At 36.9% G+C, this 17,619-nt stretch overlaps 5 protein-coding genes across 9 annotated transcripts; 2 read left to right on the forward strand and 3 right to left on the reverse strand.

Annotated features, from left to right (window-relative positions):
- Window positions 1–3,801: 3,801 nt before the first annotated feature.
- Window positions 3,802–6,374, reverse strand: LOC108833013 (S-type anion channel SLAH2). 3 transcript variants are annotated; one of them, XM_057003414.1, is made up of 6 exons: window positions 6,237–6,374; window positions 5,893–6,126; window positions 5,724–5,817; window positions 4,691–5,461; window positions 4,559–4,590; window positions 3,802–4,473 (listed from the first exon to the last, which is right to left on the reverse strand). In XM_057003414.1, exons 2-6 carry the CDS (start codon window positions 6,093–6,095, stop codon window positions 4,107–4,109), a joined length of 1,467 nt encoding a protein of 488 aa, XP_056859394.1. In that variant the 5' UTR covers window positions 6,096–6,126; window positions 6,237–6,374; the 3' UTR covers window positions 3,802–4,106. The 3 variants fall into 3 exon arrangements, with proteins under 3 accessions (XP_056859394.1, XP_056859392.1, XP_056859393.1); XM_057003412.1 differs by having other exon boundaries at window positions 5,724–6,126; window positions 6,237–6,373; XM_057003413.1 differs by having other exon boundaries at window positions 5,724–6,131; window positions 6,237–6,366.
- Window positions 6,375–7,090: 716 nt separating this feature from the next.
- Window positions 7,091–10,790, forward strand: LOC130508152 (uncharacterized). The gene is made up of 13 exons (XM_057003419.1): window positions 7,091–7,469; window positions 7,591–7,712; window positions 7,806–7,894; window positions 7,980–8,015; window positions 8,106–8,199; window positions 8,279–8,321; window positions 8,449–8,549; window positions 8,649–9,207; window positions 9,275–9,443; window positions 9,535–10,103; window positions 10,179–10,314; window positions 10,402–10,605; window positions 10,677–10,790. Exons 1-13 carry the CDS (start codon window positions 7,255–7,257, stop codon window positions 10,788–10,790), a joined length of 2,451 nt encoding a protein of 816 aa, XP_056859399.1. The 5' UTR covers window positions 7,091–7,254.
- A 189-nt stretch (window positions 10,791–10,979) lies between these two features.
- LOC108833012 (uncharacterized) lies at window positions 10,980–12,849 on the reverse strand. The gene is made up of 4 exons (XM_018606465.2): window positions 12,641–12,849; window positions 11,666–11,750; window positions 11,232–11,459; window positions 10,980–11,155 (listed from the first exon to the last, which is right to left on the reverse strand). The coding sequence occupies exons 1-4, from the start codon at window positions 12,787–12,789 to the stop codon at window positions 11,090–11,092; spliced, it is 528 nt and encodes a 175-aa protein (XP_018461967.1). The 5' UTR covers window positions 12,790–12,849; the 3' UTR covers window positions 10,980–11,089.
- LOC108840495 (uncharacterized) lies at window positions 12,679–14,584 on the reverse strand. 3 transcript variants are annotated; one of them, XM_057003417.1, is made up of 5 exons: window positions 13,936–14,579; window positions 13,668–13,757; window positions 13,390–13,512; window positions 13,165–13,293; window positions 12,679–12,820 (listed from the first exon to the last, which is right to left on the reverse strand). In XM_057003417.1, exons 1-4 carry the CDS (start codon window positions 13,956–13,958, stop codon window positions 13,185–13,187), a joined length of 345 nt encoding a protein of 114 aa, XP_056859397.1. In that variant the 5' UTR covers window positions 13,959–14,579; the 3' UTR covers window positions 12,679–12,820; window positions 13,165–13,184. The 3 variants fall into 3 exon arrangements, with proteins under 3 accessions (XP_056859397.1, XP_056859398.1, XP_056859396.1); XM_057003418.1 differs by lacking the exon at window positions 12,679–12,820 and having other exon boundaries at window positions 13,023–13,293; window positions 13,390–13,488; window positions 13,936–14,584; XM_057003416.1 differs by lacking the exon at window positions 12,679–12,820 and having other exon boundaries at window positions 13,023–13,293; window positions 13,936–14,578.
- A 1,206-nt stretch (window positions 14,585–15,790) lies between these two features.
- LOC130508153 (WAT1-related protein At4g28040) lies at window positions 15,791–17,575 on the forward strand. The gene is made up of 4 exons (XM_057003420.1): window positions 15,791–16,168; window positions 16,411–16,596; window positions 16,689–17,210; window positions 17,292–17,575. Exons 1-4 carry the CDS (start codon window positions 15,990–15,992, stop codon window positions 17,485–17,487), a joined length of 1,083 nt encoding a protein of 360 aa, XP_056859400.1. The 5' UTR covers window positions 15,791–15,989; the 3' UTR covers window positions 17,488–17,575.
- Window positions 17,576–17,619: the final 44 nt, after the last annotated feature.

The following is a 17,619-nucleotide window of genomic DNA, read 5'->3' on the forward strand; positions in this document are numbered from 1 at the left end:
TGGTTGGAAACAGTGTTTTACAATACGGTCTAGGCGCCCGTCTAGACGGCGTTTAATCGCTATACGGTAACCGACCGTATTGTTTTCTTATTATACAATGTTTTATGTGGATTTATATAATTTGGACGCATTATAGCGTTTAGACGGACATAATGTGGTTTACTCGGACGCCTAGACGGATTTTAAACATTAATATTAAAAAAAATAAACTACTAATATTATTATTATATTTTATTAATATTATTATTTATATTACTTTTACTTATTTTATGTATTTATATGACTGTATATATTAGTTTAATTTTTGCAAAATCATTTTAAATTTATCATCTTAATATACTTAAAATGGTTTTAATTTTTATAATTTAAAACTATTTATATATGTTAAACTATACAATTACACATAAAATTGTATTTAAAATATATTTTCAAAACTAATGTATATCTATACTAATAAAGTTGACTTGAAACTCTCTTCATTAAGCCACCTCAGCACACTCTATTCCAAATTGCGACACGTGGCAAATAATGGAAGAGCTTCTTTTTTTGCCTTTTGCTTCGAACTCTCGGATCTTCTTTTTCCTTCTTTTTTTTATTTTAAACTCGAGCACATGTGGATTTTATGATTATTCATTGGGTTATAAGCAAATAACAAAATTTGTTTTCATCGTTTAGAGTGATTATATCATTTCTGCATTTCATATTTATATTTTCATTATCAACTTCAAATAAATTCCTTTTAATTCATCTCACAATCACATGAAAAATTAGTGATCACATATGACTATAGAAAAACGCTTCTACGATTGCACAATATAAAATTTATTACTCAGGATTTGATATTAGAAAAAAATATTACAAAAACTACATCAACTATACAAAACAAATTTACTTACAAAACTCAGAAAGTTATATACTAATGTCGTTCTTATAACACTCATACAAATACAAATCATTACGTTACTACTTATAACAAAACAACAATCCATATATCACCCAGCGTCTGCATAAACAAAACAAAACTAATTTCCAACAAACATAAATTATATGAAACAAACCATATAATAAAACTCATACAAATTTAACCTATGATTCCAATGGTTTTCAAACACCGCCTCCTATACAAATTTAACTACTAAAAGTAGAAGGTTGAAAACAACATAAAAAACTAATAAAGCTCTCTACAGATTAGTCTTGATCAAAAGTAACAACTAATCATAAACTAAAACAGTCAATTCAACACAAACCATTAACTCCGAAAATTTAACGCCTCTGAATAAATTATCCTTTAAATAAAACACTAGAACAAGTCAAGAAAATAATATACTAAAACTCACCATATATAAGACATATCTTCACTACTAGGCCTGGGCATTTTAATCTGGACCCAAAAATCTGAACTAGAACCTACTCGAAAATATCCGAACTGGACCTGACCCGAAAATTTATAAATACCTATTGGGTCCAAAAACTTTCTACCCGAAAGAACCAAAAAGAACAGACAGAATTGACCCGGACTCGAAACGAACCGACCCAAATAGATCTGATCCAATTAGAACCAATTCATACCCAATTTAAAAACATAAATATCCAAAAACTATGTTTTGTTTTGTTCTGTTCTATTTTCTATATTTTATTTTATGATTTAGTTGAAATATTTGTTTGTTAACAATATTTTTTATTATTTTTTTAATATTTTCAAGTAATATGAAAATTTAAATCTAAAATTTAGAATTTAAAAATGTTCTATTTTAGTTTTTAATAGTTTTTTAAGTTATTTTGTAAATTTTAGATATATATGATATATTTTGACTAATGTTGTTGGAATTTGCGTATTTGTTTCTTTTTAGATCTTAAATAGTCGAGTCAGACCCGGACACGTTACGGACCCGAAAAATAATGGGTATATTACAAATATTTTAATTATAGACCCGAGCCGACCCGAATCTGAAAAGAACCAACCTAAATCCGGACCGAAAATTTAGAGTACGTATTGGGTCCAAATATTTTGGACCCAAAAGACCCATACCCGGAAGGAACCGGTCCGAACCCGACCGAAGACCCGAACGGTCAGGCCTATACACCACCTTATGCTCCCACAATGTAACCAAAAATGAATCCTGAACCACTTCTCTCTCATCACCCCACCAAACAAGAACTTCAGGAGAAAATCAACGGCAAACACTCCAAATCTACATTCACCGTCCCAACATACAACAATCCATCATTGATTTTCAGCTACTGTCTACTATCGAAAATCAAGATATATTTAATGACTCAACAACTGAAGCCATGAAATTCATGTTAACATACCATGACATTCACTGCCCAAACTCAGTGTTCCTTATTCAAGAAAATACCCAATACATGATGAATGTACAGAAAAACAATGACAATATCTTAACTAACGATTTTCAAGTTACTTTTACTATCAAAGACTACAATCAAAACAATACTGCAAGACTTGACGTTGATCTTATCATCACATATCTAGAGGGAGCCAATAAGTCTACAACTACAAAAGAGAAACACGATATATGCATAATATGTTTTGTAAATTACGAAACAATCTTAGCTCTCTCTCTTGCGGTCACACTTTTCATTTCTCTTGCATTGATCAATGACTTCGAACAATTCATTCAAAAAAAATGACTTCGAACAAACATAAACTGTATCATATGCAAGGAAAAATAATTTATGATTCCAACTTTAATACAATAAATAAGGGGGTTAATCATGTTTTAGTCTCCAATATCATTTTGTAATATTTCTATTTCTTTTATAATTAACACCCAAAATCAATAAGTATTTTTCCTTACTATGAACGTTTTCCAATCTCACCATTACATTCTCTTAGAAAACAAATCACAACAACAAATGAAATACTTCATTTCAGCCGAGAAAATCAATAAAAGTATGTGTACTTCATTTTAAACCACGTATATATACATTACACATAAAACAATATATACACCAATAAATTTATGTATAAAAATGCACAGATAGACAAAACAAACTCATCATAATCGTGGATAGCAAAATGATGACTGCTAATTTCATGAAGAATTAAGCACAAATACTAACCTCTATAGCAAAAAATGGTACAACATAAACAAAATATATATAAACACAATAGACAACCGCTCCGCGCGAAGCGCGGACAAACCACTAGTATATATTAATCTTATACTTATATTTTGTGTAAAAGTATATATCCGTATATACCCCGTTTAGACGTCCACATATACTACTAGGCGTTATACAGTCATCTAGCGCATAATGAACGTTTAGCGCGTTTTAGAACACTGGTTGGAAATAATAAGGTTCGCAAATTAGATTTCATCACAGTTAATTTAAGTGTATGATTAAAAATTAGATGGTGGCCCATGTTATGTCCGGAACTAGATATGTTTATTGGGCTAGTCTAGTCCAAAACTTGCAAAACTCACATATGGTACCAATATAACCAGAAGGTCCAGAAATAGTAATACATTTACCACAATACATGATCCAACAAGTGTTTTATACTCTTTGGAACTTTATTTTGTTGTTTATTTATCCGGGTTTGACTTTTCAAATGATCTCATGTTTGAGTAATGAAATAACTTTTGATGTAAAAAAAAGTGTTTTATACATTAGATGAATCAAAATTGAGCAAACACACAATAAGAATGGGTTCAGAGAGCGCTTGAAGATTACATCATATATGTGTCTTGGTACATTGGTATAGTGGTATTTTTAGAAGACTTGTATGAATCAAAATAATTAAGAAGCTCAATGGCTGCAACTTGGATGTCTCTATTAGTTACAAATGATGATATGTAACTAAAGATTAAAAACGAGAAGAAGAAGAATATGGATTCGTCTACCTCTGATGAAATAACATTAGTTTTCAAGCAAGGGACTGAGTTTGAGGAAATAAATTTAGAGGCTGTAGTGGTGTTTTCTTATACTCTTGTCAAACACAAGAGACAGATAGTAGTTTTGAGAGTAAAAACACCCATGCCTAAAATTTGAGGAGCTTGCAACCAGTATCCTCCCTCGAGAGTTTCTTTTTTGCTGGCTTCTGCTCTATTATATACCTCTAAGCTAAATGATATGGTTCACTAAACCGTGCGTGCATTTAATAAAGGAGGGGCTTCCACATCTATTTGATTATCGTCCTGGTCCGAAACCTTGAGACATCTCATACTATTTCCAAAACTTCCATTCTTGATCTGTTTGAACCATTTCTTCTGCTTCGGTGGCTCAGCACTTATGGCAATCGCAACGTCATTGGGGAAGAGATCACGTTTCACAAAAGCGTGCACCACCGTCAATACCAGGACACCTATCACCATCAGAGTTGCTGCTCCAGACATCACAACCGACAAGACCTGAGTTGCTACTCCTGTGACTTCGCCCGAGTATTTTATCGACGCAGTGGCCACCGCCGACATAGGAAACGTGTAAGCCCACCAAGCTAGCGAGAATCTGACATTTAGCCCCCACATATATATTAGATAACATATAATTAATTTGGTCTCTAGACTATGCTAATCATTTATAAACAGCTTACTTGAATCCACGGAAGAAGTTTATCCGAACAACCTGAAAAAAGAACCACCACAAGTGAAGTGATTAACATTTCTTGTGTAGCAAGCAACTTCCTCTGTTTTCACTGCGACTATGTTACTGAAGAAAAAATTACCAGAGAGAAGTACAAGAACAAGGAGATGAAGAAGTAAAGGCGTGAACCAATATCAAAAGAGCCGTAAAGCTGGGTCCAAGCCATGGAAGCGATAGCCGGTGCAGCCACAAAGAGGAAAAAGACAGGGTGTAGCTCTTTAGGTAACGTTTCGTTTGTGGGAAGTCTCTGATAGAGAGTCACAAACAAGACCAAATAATAAGCCAACCCTACGGCGAAGAAGAACATCGGTCCTTCTTCCAACCCCATCGATGCCCCAAGAAGTGCTCCAGCAAAGTTTCCGACGATGGCAAGGTGATTTGTAGGGTTAGCAACTTTGGAGAGGCGTCTTTGTCCACCAGACATCCACTGTCCGTAAATCTTCATTTCAAGAAACAAGAGGGGAGCCATCAAGAAGTACCAAAGGATAGAGGGAAGATTCGAGGTGATGGAATGTGGGATTCCGAGTGCCATGAAGAGGACTGATATGAGAGGAGCGAAGAAGAAGTTTACTCGGATGGGATGCTTGAACTCTCTGCGTACAGCTTGGAAGAAGAAGATGGTTTTGAAGAGGTAAGTGATGGAGACGGCCAGGAGGAGGAGGAGAGAGATCCACCAAAGCATGTGGTTGACCACTTGCGTCAAGTGCAAGAACTTCTCGGCTTTTGTGGTTGCTAAAGTCTTCCACATGATGGCTTGGCTGCTTACACCGAGACACATCCCGTACGATGTTATTGGGAAGCGTAGAAGAAACGGCCACGTTTTGTCCTCAGGCAAAACTATCTTCTCCTTCTCCTGTTCTTCCACCAATACAAAAACATCATAAGCTTCTCGAACTAAATTAATTTTCACTAGTTAATAATTCTTCTTTCTTAAAAAAACATTGGTTTTAAAGTAAGGATTATAAATATTTCTTCACATAACATATAAATAAACTTTAAACTGATATTAGACTCAATATGTGTTTTGCTTTCTTAAGTTGTTTTTTTTTTCCAAAGTTAATTCGAGTTTATTAACATGAATTAACAAACAGTTCAAGAACAAGCAAGAACAATACCTTGAGAGTTTCAAGTTCAGGGCCTTGAAGAGCGTCGAAGAATCTATCAGCGGTTAGAGGTTCAGTGATCTCTTTATCTTCCTCCTGCAACGAGCTGTCAACGGGTTTTCCACGTAAATTCGATATCTGACGTTCGAGCTTCCCTGACATGGTCCTGAATAGGTCATACCTCTTGTCATGGCAGTTTCTAAAAGCTTCATGGTCAAGAAACATGGAACCTCTAGGCATAGACTTGGAGTGAAACGTCATCTTCCTTGGTCCGGTTCGTTTCTCTAATCGTGAGAACTCTCCAGAACTTGATTGACGATGATTGTCTAATAGATCTGGAGTTGCTGGAGAAACTGAAGAACTAGCCGATCTCGGGTTATTCATCTTTACTTTGGTTTAGTACATAAATTTGGAACTGCACTTATAAACATATAAACCAAAGTAAAAAAAACGTCACATTCAAAGATATACATACTACTATCTATTGGATTAACTGTATTTAATATATAAACCATATATACTTACAGAGGAAGTGATGGAAACAGAAGACGTAGATCTGATCAGTGTAAAGAACATAGTAGTGTTTTATCAAACAAGAAAAAACAGAGTAGTGATTAGGTATGGGCAAGGGACAGTGGCTGCCCCCCCCTATATATAAGTCAAATAAGTCCACCGAGAGACCTGAATATACTGTATATGTGCGGTGAGAACGGGAGAGTTACGTAAAGTGCTTGCCGTTCAGATAAAGTTGTAGAGCTGTCGAAAGAAAAATAAAGTTTGATGTCTTTGCACTTTTGTCTTTATCGAAGCACTTGTGTTTTGACTAGTAGTGCGTTGTCTACAGTCACTTCTAATTGTCTTATTTGTTCGGTTCACAGCTAAAAGGATCTTTCATGAAGCGGTGATTTTTTGGTCTGAGATTTGTCCCATGCTATTGCCAAAAGAAGCTATTTGTGCAACAATATAACCTTCGCATTGAATATACAAACAATTAGGTTAAGAAACTCGGTGATAATTGTTCCTTGGAATGTGTGTTTTGGTGGACTCCAAAGTCAAACAGTAAACGAGAGAAGTGCCTCTTTGCCGTCTCGTTTAGCCGCGTCTCTACTTTTCACTAGTGTGTACATTCGAATATATAATTGGTTTAATGTGTATAATGATATTGGGCCTTCGAATACTAGTTTTTCATAGAACACTAATGGGCCTTCGAATACTAAATCTAAAAAATCAATATCCTCATAGGCTATTTTTATTAGAAACTTTACAAATGGTTGATTTTCCCGGCAAAAGGGTTAACGACCATAAGAGTTAACGCAAGCATTTCTATAGATAGAGGACGATCGTCCCACGCCCATCAAACCTATTTGTATTCTCCGTCGTCCACCAGATTCTTATTTACAACAAAAAGAATCCTCAACTACAAAAACTTGTGAGACCAAAACTAGCTTGGTTATTTGAGAAAGATAATTTAAAAAAAAACACAAAGACCACTTTTCTATTAGGGAATGCTTTTGGGTTTGAACCGAGGATTTGTTAGGCAGAAATGGAGCAGAAGAGTGTATTGTTTTCAGCGTTAGGCGTTGGTGTTGGGCTAGGTCTCGGGCTAGCGTCAGGTCAAGGTTTAGGCAAATGGGCAAACGGCTCGGTCACTGCAGAGGATGGGCTTACGGGAGAAAAGATTGAGCAAGAGTTGGTGAGGCAGATTGTTGATGGAAGAGAGAGTAGCGTCACTTTCGACGAGTTTCCTTATTTCCTTAGGTAAAACCAAGGAGGACACATAAACCTTGCTTGTCCTACAAGAAAGATGCATTTCTTTGAAAATGTTGGGATCATATTTATTCTACTCATCAAATGATGTGTCTGTATTTGATTATTGCAGCGAGAAAACTCGGCTTTTATTGACAAGTGCAGCTTATGTTCATCTAAAGCAGTTTGATATCTCCAAGCACACACGTAATCTTGCACCTGCGAGTAAGGCCATTCTACTGTCTGGACCTGCTGGTAAAACCATCTATCTTTGTGTTCCAACTTGAGTCTCAGTGTTCTTATCCAAATCTTGTGTAACTTTGGTCTTTGTCTCTCTTTTCTCTGCAGAATTTTACCAGCAGATGCTTGCAAAAGCATTGGCTCATTATTTTGAATCGAAACTATTGCTACTAGATGTAACCGACTTCTCTATTAAGGTGACACTTAGAGTTTTTGTATTTTTCCACCAAGAAAAAGAGTAGATTGTAAGCTTTAAATTCGTTCTTACTCTCATTGATACAGATGCAGAGCAAGTACGGGTGCGTCAGGAAGGAACCTGTACGTTACTTTGTTAATTTTCTCTGTACAATTGATTCTGTTTTTTTTTTTTTTTTCTAATTTTTATTTCATCCCCTATTACTTTGCTAGTGTCACAAGAGGTCTATTTCAGAGATGACATTGGACAAAATGTCGAATTTGATGGGGTCTTTCTCTATGCTCACCCAAAGGGAAGAACCAAGAGGTGTACATACATTCTCGAATCATTCCCCTTAATAATGCTTATTATTGTAAGCATATTATTGACTTATTGTATATGGTAGGTACCTTGCGTAGGCTCACTAGTGGCAACGATCTTTCTTCAAGGTACCATTTTGCTTTCTTTTTTGTCTTCTTGGTGTAGCTTGAAACTCTCTTGGCTGGTTTTGATAAAGCTGGAAGAGATAGCTTTATATGTTTTATGTAAACTCACTAGTTTCTTTGAAACCAGCAGGGGCTTTGAAGGTTCAAGCCATCCTAATCGACTGAAGCGAAATGCTTCTGCTGCTTCTGATATCAGTAGCATATCTTCCCGTTCTGCAACTTCCGTTTCAGGTGTGTAACCATATTTCTTCAAACTAGGCCTGAATCTTCTTAGAATCTTAAAGACCTCTTGCTCATTTGTGGCTTGTTTATACCTTTATACCTTTATAGCTTCAAGCAAACGCAATACAAACTTGTGCTTTGATGAGAAACTCTTCCTTCAGTCACTTTACAAGGCCTTGGTTTCGGTTTCTGAAACCAATCCCATCATAATATACCTAAGGGACGTCGAGAAGCTTATTCAATCAGAAAGGTTCTACAAGCTGTTCCAGAGGCTCTTGTCCAAACTTTCTGGCCCCGTTCTACTTCTCGGATCAAGACTATTAGAACCTGAAGATGACTGCCAAGAAGTAGGAGAAGGCATTTCCGCTTTGTTTCCTTACAACATTGAGATCAGACCACCGGAGGATGAGTCTCAGCTCATGAGCTGGAAAACGAGATTCGAAGACGACATGAAACAGATACAGTTTCAGGACAACAAGAACCACATAGCTGAGGTCCTTGCCGCTAATGACCTCGAATGCGATGACTTAGGTTCCATATGCCATGCGGATACAATGTTCCTGAGCAGTCACATTGAGGAGATTGTGGTTTCTGCAATCTCTTACCATCTGATGAACAATAAAGAACCTGAATACAAAAACGGAAGGCTTGTAATATCTTCCAACAGGTACTAGTAGTAATAAACAAGAACAACAATTTTTTTTTCACCTTCTGATTAAACGGTTCTGCACCAGCTTGTCCCATGGACTGAGCATACTGCAAGAAGGTAACTCCTTGAAGATGGACAGAAACATTGACTCCAAGGTGCAGGGAGATGAAAGTGAAGGGATAATAAAGAGTGAGTCCAAATCTGAGACGGTTCCTGCAGCGAAGAATGAATGTCCCCTGCCTCCAAAAGCACCTGTAAATGTAAAAACTAAAACAATACTATTTCAAAACATTCATATCTCAAAATGTATTTGCCTTACCTTTACAGGTTTTTGGTTTTTTGTAGGAGGTGGCTCCTGATAATGAATTTGAGAAGCGGATAAGACCAGAGGTTATCCCAGCAAATGAGATCGGTGTGACGTTTGCTGATATAGGTTCACTGGACGAAACCAAAGAATCACTTCAAGAGCTTGTCATGCTTCCTCTTCGTAGGCCTGACCTGTTCAAAGGTGGTCTCCTCAAGCCTTGCAGGGGTATCCTCCTCTTTGGACCACCTGGTACCGGGAAAACTATGATGGCAAAAGCCATTGCTAACGAAGCTGGAGCTAGTTTTATAAACGTGTCCATGTCCACAATCACTTCGAAGTGGTTTGGAGAAGACGAGAAGAACGTGAGAGCTTTGTTCACCTTAGCAGCTAAAGTGTCTCCCACTATTATATTTGTGGATGAAGTGGATAGCATGCTGGGGCAGAGGACTAGAGTTGGAGAGCATGAAGCTATGAGGAAGATTAAAAATGAGTTCATGACACATTGGGATGGGCTTATGTCGAGTTCTGGTGATAGGATTCTTGTTCTTGCAGCGACAAACAGGCCTTTTGATCTAGATGAAGCCATCATTAGAAGGTTTGAACGAAGGTAAGTGGACCTTGTACTCACTCATTTAAACTTTGGTTTGATCTGATTTTTTGTTTTGTTTTGTTTGGGAGACAGAATCATGGTTGGTCTTCCACCGGTTGAGAGCAGAGAGAAGATCTTGAGAACGTTATTGTCAAAAGAGAAAACAGAGAATCTTGATTTCCATGAGCTTGCGCAGATGACAGATGGATACAGTGGAAGTGACCTTAAGGTTTGACATGAGTCTCATCTCATCTTTACATACACCTGCATCTTCTCTTCTTTATGGACTGATTATAGTGAAACGTTATACAAACAGAACTTTTGCACAACAGCTGCATATAGACCCGTGAGGGAGTTGATAAAGCAGGAATGCTTGAAAGACCAGGAGAGGAAGAAGAGAGAAGAAGCAGAGAAGGGTAGTGAAGAGGAATCCGAAGCAAAAGAAGAAGAAGGATCTGAGGAGAGAGTTATAACGCTGAGAGCTTTGAGCATGGAAGACATGAGAGTGGCTAAAAGCCAGGTAACTAAAGGCACTTAGTTGTGTTTGATAATCTTGTGCAGACAAAAAAGCTAATTGATTTACATCTGCAGGTTGCTGCTAGCTTTGCAGCCGAAGGAGCAGGGATGAATGAACTGAAGCAGTGGAATGATTTGTATGGAGAAGGAGGCTCCAGGAAGAAGGAACAGCTCTCTTACTTCCTTTGATAGCTCTAATCAACTCCTCTATACATCTTCCACAAAAGTTTTCATCTCTCTGTGTCTGATATTCCACTAATTAGTATTCATCATTATTAAACATAACTTTGTAAATAAATCATGTACAGTTAATTTATCCCTTGTATCTTATATTAATATAAAGTTGAACTGTTTATGTCTTGCTGAATGCGCTTGCCAAGGAGAAGACACTGTTAATAACTTAACATAAACAACATCAATTTTCATCACAGTAGAGAGTGCAATAAACCAAAATGAAACTCAACAAAACATAGTCTAAGGTTTTTTGTTTACTGTGGGAGATTCTGTGTTGATGAGGTGAACAGATGAAGAACAGCAGACCAATAGCCATCCAACTGCAGTAATAATAACCAAAGTTAAAGAGTCTTTCTTTTCTCAACAAGACTAAGAGGAGTAAGTAAATAAAAATACCTGAGCTAGAATACCCTTTCCTGTCTGTGCTTCGATCACAAGCCCTATCAGGAGCCCTATGATTGCCCAGGCTCCGTTTATAGCCTCTATTTCACGCCTTCGCTGTTGCCTCTCTCTGCCTTTGATCTCTTCCATTTGCTTACTAGCTAGGCGCTTAGCCTCAAGAGGGTCTACCATGATTACTTCTTTTTTGGCCCTTAATTTCCCTGGAGGAGGAGATGATGATCCCTACAAGAACACTCAGCATGGCAGAAACTTGTAAACTCAATGGACACTCAGCAAAATCATTCACAATTTCCTCAGAATTTACCATCCTACTATCACTTACAAAGGATTACAAAGTATAACCTGAATGGTTTTTTTTTCTTTTACCATTTCAGCAAGATGAAGAGTGAATTATTCTTTATCAAGGCAAAAAGGGGCTAAGGTCATACATTTGGATTTGCTAGGACACGAACTGCTCCACCTCTGGCCTTTGTTCCCACCAACTTTGCATATTGGTGTCTTCTTAGTCCATTTCTGATAAAGCATACACAAGTATGGTGAATGGAGAACATATTCTAGTGGACGATACCTAACTATAAAAAGTTATGATAACATTTGATCAATGACTCCTGAATTGCGTGTAACCTTGAAGTGTCTCGCATGGGAGACAAATCAAAACATTTCATGATAAACTAAGCATGGATACTTTCTTCCACATGATCTTATTACTAGCTTAGATATAGACAACATGTTATAAGAGAATTCAAGAGACGAGGTAACAGAGGAGAAGGAACGAACCTGACAATGTAATAGAGGGGACAAACGCAAGACATGCAAGTAAGAAGAAGAAGAGCAAGATGCAGAAAAAGAGGAATACGTATTCCCGTGAATAAAATTAATAATCAATGCCTTTTTAATTAAAGAATGCACCAAAAGAGTGTGAATAGATGGGTAACAATACATAAACTTGTCCTAAACGCAAGCGCATACATTCACATCACAAGTATGATATGTGAAATGAAACAGATTCATCTGGAACTTAAACGTTATCAGGTAAATACACCTAATCAACATCTTAACCCAACCAGTAAAAAAAAGCATGGTTCCAAGTTCCAACATTCGATTACAGAGGATAACAATAATAATAACAGTTGAAGAAAGCTAACCAGTGGCAGCTGCCCAAACTAAATAGCTGGTTTTGCAAATTCAAAGGGAAAAAAAGAACAGATAATCTAATGGCGCGTAGCAACAGAAAATTACAAACCAGAACACTAGTTACAAAAAGATTACGAGGCAGAACAACACTACATAACGCTGTTATTCCGAAAGTTCAAAACTTCTATCAGATTAAGAGAACGGAGAAATGTTAAGTTAAACAAAAATAAGGACAAAAAGATTAGAGATTTCAAAAAAAAGAGACTTACAGGAGAGAAGAGGAAGAGGAAGAGGAAGCCAAAGGGATCGTGATGCGTCCATGGAGATTGAAAGATGAAAGCTGAGAATCAGCTCCAAAGGAGAAGAAGATAGGCGGAGTTGAAGAGAAAGACGTCACCACCATTTCTAAGCCTTTCATATTTTCCCAAGCGCTTTCCTCTGTTTTATATCTGGTAACGGAAAATGAAAGCAATGGCTAGTTGGAAACGCTGCCGTTCTAAACCCACCAACGAGAAAAATAATGCATAAAAGTATCTTGAACCTTTTCGCACAAAAAAAAAACCTTATCCATTCAAACATGTTCCTATCTATACACGACACTTGCGACAGTAACTATTATTGTCTATGCAATTTAACGAGATACAATGATAGTTAACAACTAGAGATTTGTAGACATCACATTTGTGTACGCAGTTGATTTTAAGAGTGATTCTATTTGCGAGTTATACACATTTTGTATTGATTGCCAAGAGAATATATATGTTATACAAATTGGATAAAAGAAAATATTTACATCTGGACATGGTTCAGGAATCAGGATTGGGAGGGAAAGCCAGAGGAGGAGCCGTTGTGATCTGTAGCTTGCCACGCCGGCTCAGCGCTCTCTGCTCGAACCCATTTTTCATGTATAGCCTCTTCGATGCTTCATTGTCCACCGTCACAATATCCGTTATCACAACTCTTTTTATAAGTCCAAATCTGGAGAGTATGATGGTGTTTTGATTAGAACATTCCTTACCCCATTTCTCTACCAACTCCTTTAGACGTTTCAATGAGTTTGTAACCAACTCCGTTACGATGCAGCACTTTCGCAACACAGACGTTGCTCAAGTACGCCCTAGCAAAATCCATATTAAACCCCCTAAATATCCAAAACATGACTATAAGCTTCTCAATTTTGTTTGATCAAAAAAAAAAAGCTTCTCAATTTTGTCTACTATTAAATTCAGGTTTTTTTTTTTGTTTTGTTTTTGTTATATACAAAGTTTAGCAACTGTTGATAACATAGAGAAATACCTCTGGTTTTGTTCCAGGGACGATTTCATCAGGAAGCGAACGGCATTGGTTAAGAAGATAAAGGCTCCCCCCACAACAAGTCTCTGTCCTCTATGCCATCAAGAAAACTGAGAAAATTTTACCAACAGAGAAACATATAGCACAACCGAAAATGTGAAGTCTACCATACTTACTCTTAACGAGATGCACAGGTAACACAAGATGAGCAACTGAATAGACAGAGACATTGCTTACACAACTGAGAAGTACAACAGAGAGCAAAACTGACTTGTATGTTGTAAGACGAAGCATTCAATTCTCTGAATGTCCGCACGCGGAGGCAAGCTGCAGCCTGCAGCCCAAAGCTCCTCCGACGCCGTTTCGGATATTACGATCGCTGACCTGTCGATCGCTGGAAGCACATATGTGTAAGGCAGAGATCGAACGTAACCGGAACCTACAGCTGGGAAGGAGACGACGGGAATCAATGTGTGTTTGACTCGCTGAAAATGGAGATAGAGCATGAACTTGTGAGAGACGACGACGACGAACAGCGAAACGCCATTTTACTCTGCTTCTTGCTAAGATTCAAGCTCCAATGTTTGGGCCCAATATGAGGCCCATATGTTTCTTTTTGTTTAATCCGAAAGAAAGAATAGCCAGCCACACAATATCAAATCAAATGTTGACAAACAAAACAAAACAAAACGTAAAATCAACTAACACCCTTGACGGAAAAAAAAAAACGTAAAATCAACTCTCTTTTTTTTTGTCTTTTTTATAAACCAAAAAACTACATGTGTCATCTTATTTATTCATCAAAAAAACATTGGTATGATCGCAACTACACGTTTGATTTTCATCATTTGAACTTACCTAATTTTTTTTTATGTTTGTCAACAAGAAACGTACCTAATAATCAATTGATCTACTGTTATAGTATTTATGGAAAAATAAACAAGTTGTAGTATGTATACACGTAGTTAAGAGGGGAGATCAGTGTTAGTTCATGCATGATGATGTGGTTACTACTCATAAGATATAGATTGTCATAAAACAAATTAATAGTTGCAAAGTATATATGGAAGGATGAGAATGAGGATGTGAAGATGACGTGTATGAGTCAGACAGCCTTTGTCATTATCCTATGATCTGTATGTCTGCTCATGCATCGACGACTCTGATTGGTCCACAAATACCAAAGGAAACACACAAATCACTTCCCCAATAATAGAAAGAAAACCTACGTTACGCATTGGTTGATAGACATAAGAAGACAAACTGGCTCATTAACTTTGACATGTTCACGCATATGACATTTTACCTATCTCAGACAACTGTGTTCTGTGTGTCCTATAATATACACCTGTATTCTAAATTATATAATAATATACTTCAAAATCTTGTACATGAAACGTATCACATGGGAGTCATAACTACTGGCGAAGTACTTTTTCATAGTTTGCAAAATCGTGGAGTGTATTATTTCATCGTTTCTGATTAACAATATATAACTGCAGTCTGCAGTTATTACATGTAAACTGCAATTAATTCCTGGTTTATACACAACACCCTGTTATGTAATTAACAATTCATAACATGTTAATACGTGAATTTTTATGTATAATGTATTATTTCATAATATGTTTTTGGGTGTCTATATTATATGATCGCGACGCAATTATTACATAACTCGTGATCCCGAATATATCGTTTTTATGATTAAAAATATAATAATATAATCATGGAGCTATTTTTTTTTTTTGGTAAAAATCATGGAGCTATTTGTCAATTTGTAGTTTACAAAATCAGAATAATAACTACTGCTTACTTACTTTGTGTGCGGAACTTCGAAACCGAAACCAATCATAAGATATAAGTCTTTTGTTGTTCTTTTCATACTTTTATTGCTTTCTAATAAACATCAGTAATCAGTTGACCAAAAAAAAATAAAAAAAATAAACATCAGTAATCAAATGAAATAAAGCAATCTATCAGGTTCACACTGTATTTTTTTTTTACAGTTATTTCGAGATCTCACCAATATAATATACCTAATTTCTTACATATTCTAAATATGTAATGTACTAGTATATAATAATCGAATTGATCATTACCTCATTACGCGGCGGTCAAGCTTGTTATTACTCCCCCCTATTACATCATTCACACACACACGCAGACTCGCTTGACACATGGTGGACATTCATTTGATATTTTTATTTTTTGGTGCAATACATTTGATATATATACAGTGAAGACGTATATTGAGAGATTCATTTGTAGTGAGATACATTAAATCTTAAAATAAGAAAGAGAGATAGGGAGAAAGGTGCGCAAGAGATGGAGATGGAGAAATACAAGCCGGTGATGGCGTTAGTGCTGCTACAGTTTACATCTGCAGGAGTTGCACTCTTCACCAAAGCTGCTTTCATGGAAGGACTCAATCCCACCGTCTTCGTAGTTTACCGTCAAGCCATCGCTACTCTCTTCATCTGTCCCATCTCTTTCTTCTCCGCTTGGTAAGTTCAAGCTTTTATCTCTAATGATATATAACATAATATGAAAAAAAAAAGAAGAAAAACATATCCAACAGTACTTGAAATAAACATCCATGTATAATAAGTTTCCACCGCAAATAATATTCACATACATCTAAACCTAGGCTATTCCGGTTTAGATATCATCAAGCACTTGAAATGAGAAAAAAAAAAGAACTTGAAATGAAAACTTATCCATGTGTGTTTTGTGGATGGTAAAATAGGAGCAAAACAAGCAAACCTTCTCTTGGACTAAGAGGCTTTTGGTGGGTGGCTTTCACAGCTGTTTTTGGTGTTACTGTGAATCAGAACGCTTATTTTAAAGGGCTTGACTTATCTTCTTCATCCATGGCTTGTGCCATGACCAATCTTATTCCTGCTGTAACCTTCATCATCTCCATCATTGTTGGGTTGGTTTTTATAACTTTATATCATGTCAATATGTATGGAAGTGATTCAGTATTGATGGTTACATGGTTTGATACTGGATGTTTGGTTTCAGATTCGAGAGGATAAAGAGTAGAAGTTTGAAAAGTGTAGCAAAGATAATAGGAACAGGTGTGTGTGTGGGAGGAGCCATGGCAATGACTTTTCTAAGAGGACCTAAACTGCTCAACGCCCTGTTAAACCAAGACAACGACACCACTTGGTTACTCGGTTGCTTATGTCTTCTCGTCAGCACATTTTCTTGGTCTTCTTGGTTGATCCTTCAGGTTCCAATTGCTAATCATTGTCATGATCACTTGTACACTTCCTCCTGGACTTGTTTCTTGGCTACCATAGCCTCTTTCTTCATGGCCCTCGCCTTAGGCAACACTGACTTAACGTCCTGGAAGCTTGATTCCTCGTTGAAACTCTCCTGCTGCATATACTCTGGACTTCAACTCGCGGTTTCTTTCTTTCTACAAGCTTGGTGCGTGTCGCGGAAAGGACCTCTTTTCTCTGCACTCTTCAACCCTCTATCTACGGTCATTGTCACTTTCTTCGGCGCTCTGTATCTAAAAGAGAAGACTTACCTTGGGAGGTACGCCTCGTTGGTCTCTTTTGTAACTGTCTTGTCTTCATTCTGAAGCTCATTTCACAACTTTGTTCGTTTTTTTTGCAGCTTGCTGGGGGCTTTGGCTATCATCTTTGGGCTCTACGTTGTTCTATGGGGCAAAACCGAAGACTATCAAGAAGAAGCAACTGATCTTAAACTGCAAAATGAACACAGCACTACCTCCCAATCTGACTTTGTTCCCATTCTGATTGGCGATAGGGCTTTTAGTAGTTCTGAGCTCTTAGAACCTCTTCTCATGTAAACTCTTATCAAAATTCAAAATTCTAGATGGGTGTAAGGATAAGTTTTTGACAGAGTAAAAATGAAATGGGCACTTGTTTCACAAAATCTTTACTCGTCCCAACAGATTCAAAAGCTAATCCACACACAAAAA

This window comes from Raphanus sativus, chromosome 2, assembly GCF_000801105.2.
Source record: "Raphanus sativus cultivar WK10039 chromosome 2, ASM80110v3, whole genome shotgun sequence".
In the NCBI taxonomy this organism is placed as follows: domain Eukaryota; kingdom Viridiplantae; phylum Streptophyta; class Magnoliopsida; order Brassicales; family Brassicaceae; genus Raphanus; species Raphanus sativus.

Excerpts from the sequence above, each read along its gene's own strand:
- LOC108833013 (XM_057003412.1), bottom strand. The coding sequence starts at position 6,095 with ATGAATAACCCGAGATCGGCTAGTTCTTCAGTTTCTCCAGCAACTCCA. Across the intron at positions 5,462-5,723 it reads CTGAACTTGAAACTCTCAAG|GAGAAGGAGAAGATAGTTTT; the intron begins GTATTGTTCTTG and ends GTGGAAGAACAG. Across the intron at positions 4,591-4,690 it reads TGTTCTTGTACTTCTCTCTG|GTTGTTCGGATAAACTTCTT; the intron begins GTAATTTTTTCT and ends TTCTTTTTTCAG.
- LOC130508153 (XM_057003420.1), top strand. The coding sequence starts at position 15,990 with ATGGAGATGGAGAAATACAAGCCGGTGATGGCGTTAGTGCTGCTACAG. Across the intron at positions 16,169-16,410 it reads ATCTCTTTCTTCTCCGCTTG|GAGCAAAACAAGCAAACCTT; the intron begins GTAAGTTCAAGC and ends ATGGTAAAATAG. Across the intron at positions 16,597-16,688 it reads ATCATCTCCATCATTGTTGG|ATTCGAGAGGATAAAGAGTA; the intron begins GTTGGTTTTTAT and ends GTTTGGTTTCAG.
- LOC130508152 (XM_057003419.1), top strand. The coding sequence starts at position 7,255 with ATGGAGCAGAAGAGTGTATTGTTTTCAGCGTTAGGCGTTGGTGTTGGG. Across the intron at positions 8,550-8,648 it reads TTCTGCAACTTCCGTTTCAG|CTTCAAGCAAACGCAATACA; the intron begins GTGTGTAACCAT and ends ATACCTTTATAG. Across the intron at positions 9,208-9,274 it reads CTTGTAATATCTTCCAACAG|CTTGTCCCATGGACTGAGCA; the intron begins GTACTAGTAGTA and ends GTTCTGCACCAG.
- LOC108840495 (XM_057003417.1), bottom strand. The coding sequence starts at position 13,958 with ATGCTTCGTCTTACAACATACAA. Across the intron at positions 13,758-13,935 it reads CTTCGTCTTACAACATACAA|AGGACAGAGACTTGTTGTGG; the intron begins GTCAGTTTTGCT and ends TTGATGGCATAG. Across the intron at positions 13,294-13,389 it reads GGAGTTGGTAGAGAAATGGG|CATCGAAGAGGCTATACATG; the intron begins GTAAGGAATGTT and ends TGGACAATGAAG.
- LOC108833012 (XM_018606465.2), bottom strand. The coding sequence starts at position 12,789 with ATGAAAGGCTTAGAAATGGTGGTGACGTCTTTCTCTTCAACTCCGCCT. Across the intron at positions 11,751-12,640 it reads TCCTCTTCCTCTTCTCTCCT|AAATGGACTAAGAAGACACC; the intron begins GTAAGTCTCTTT and ends ATGCTTTATCAG. Across the intron at positions 11,460-11,665 it reads GTGTCCTAGCAAATCCAAAT|GGATCATCATCTCCTCCTCC; the intron begins GTATGACCTTAG and ends GTGTTCTTGTAG.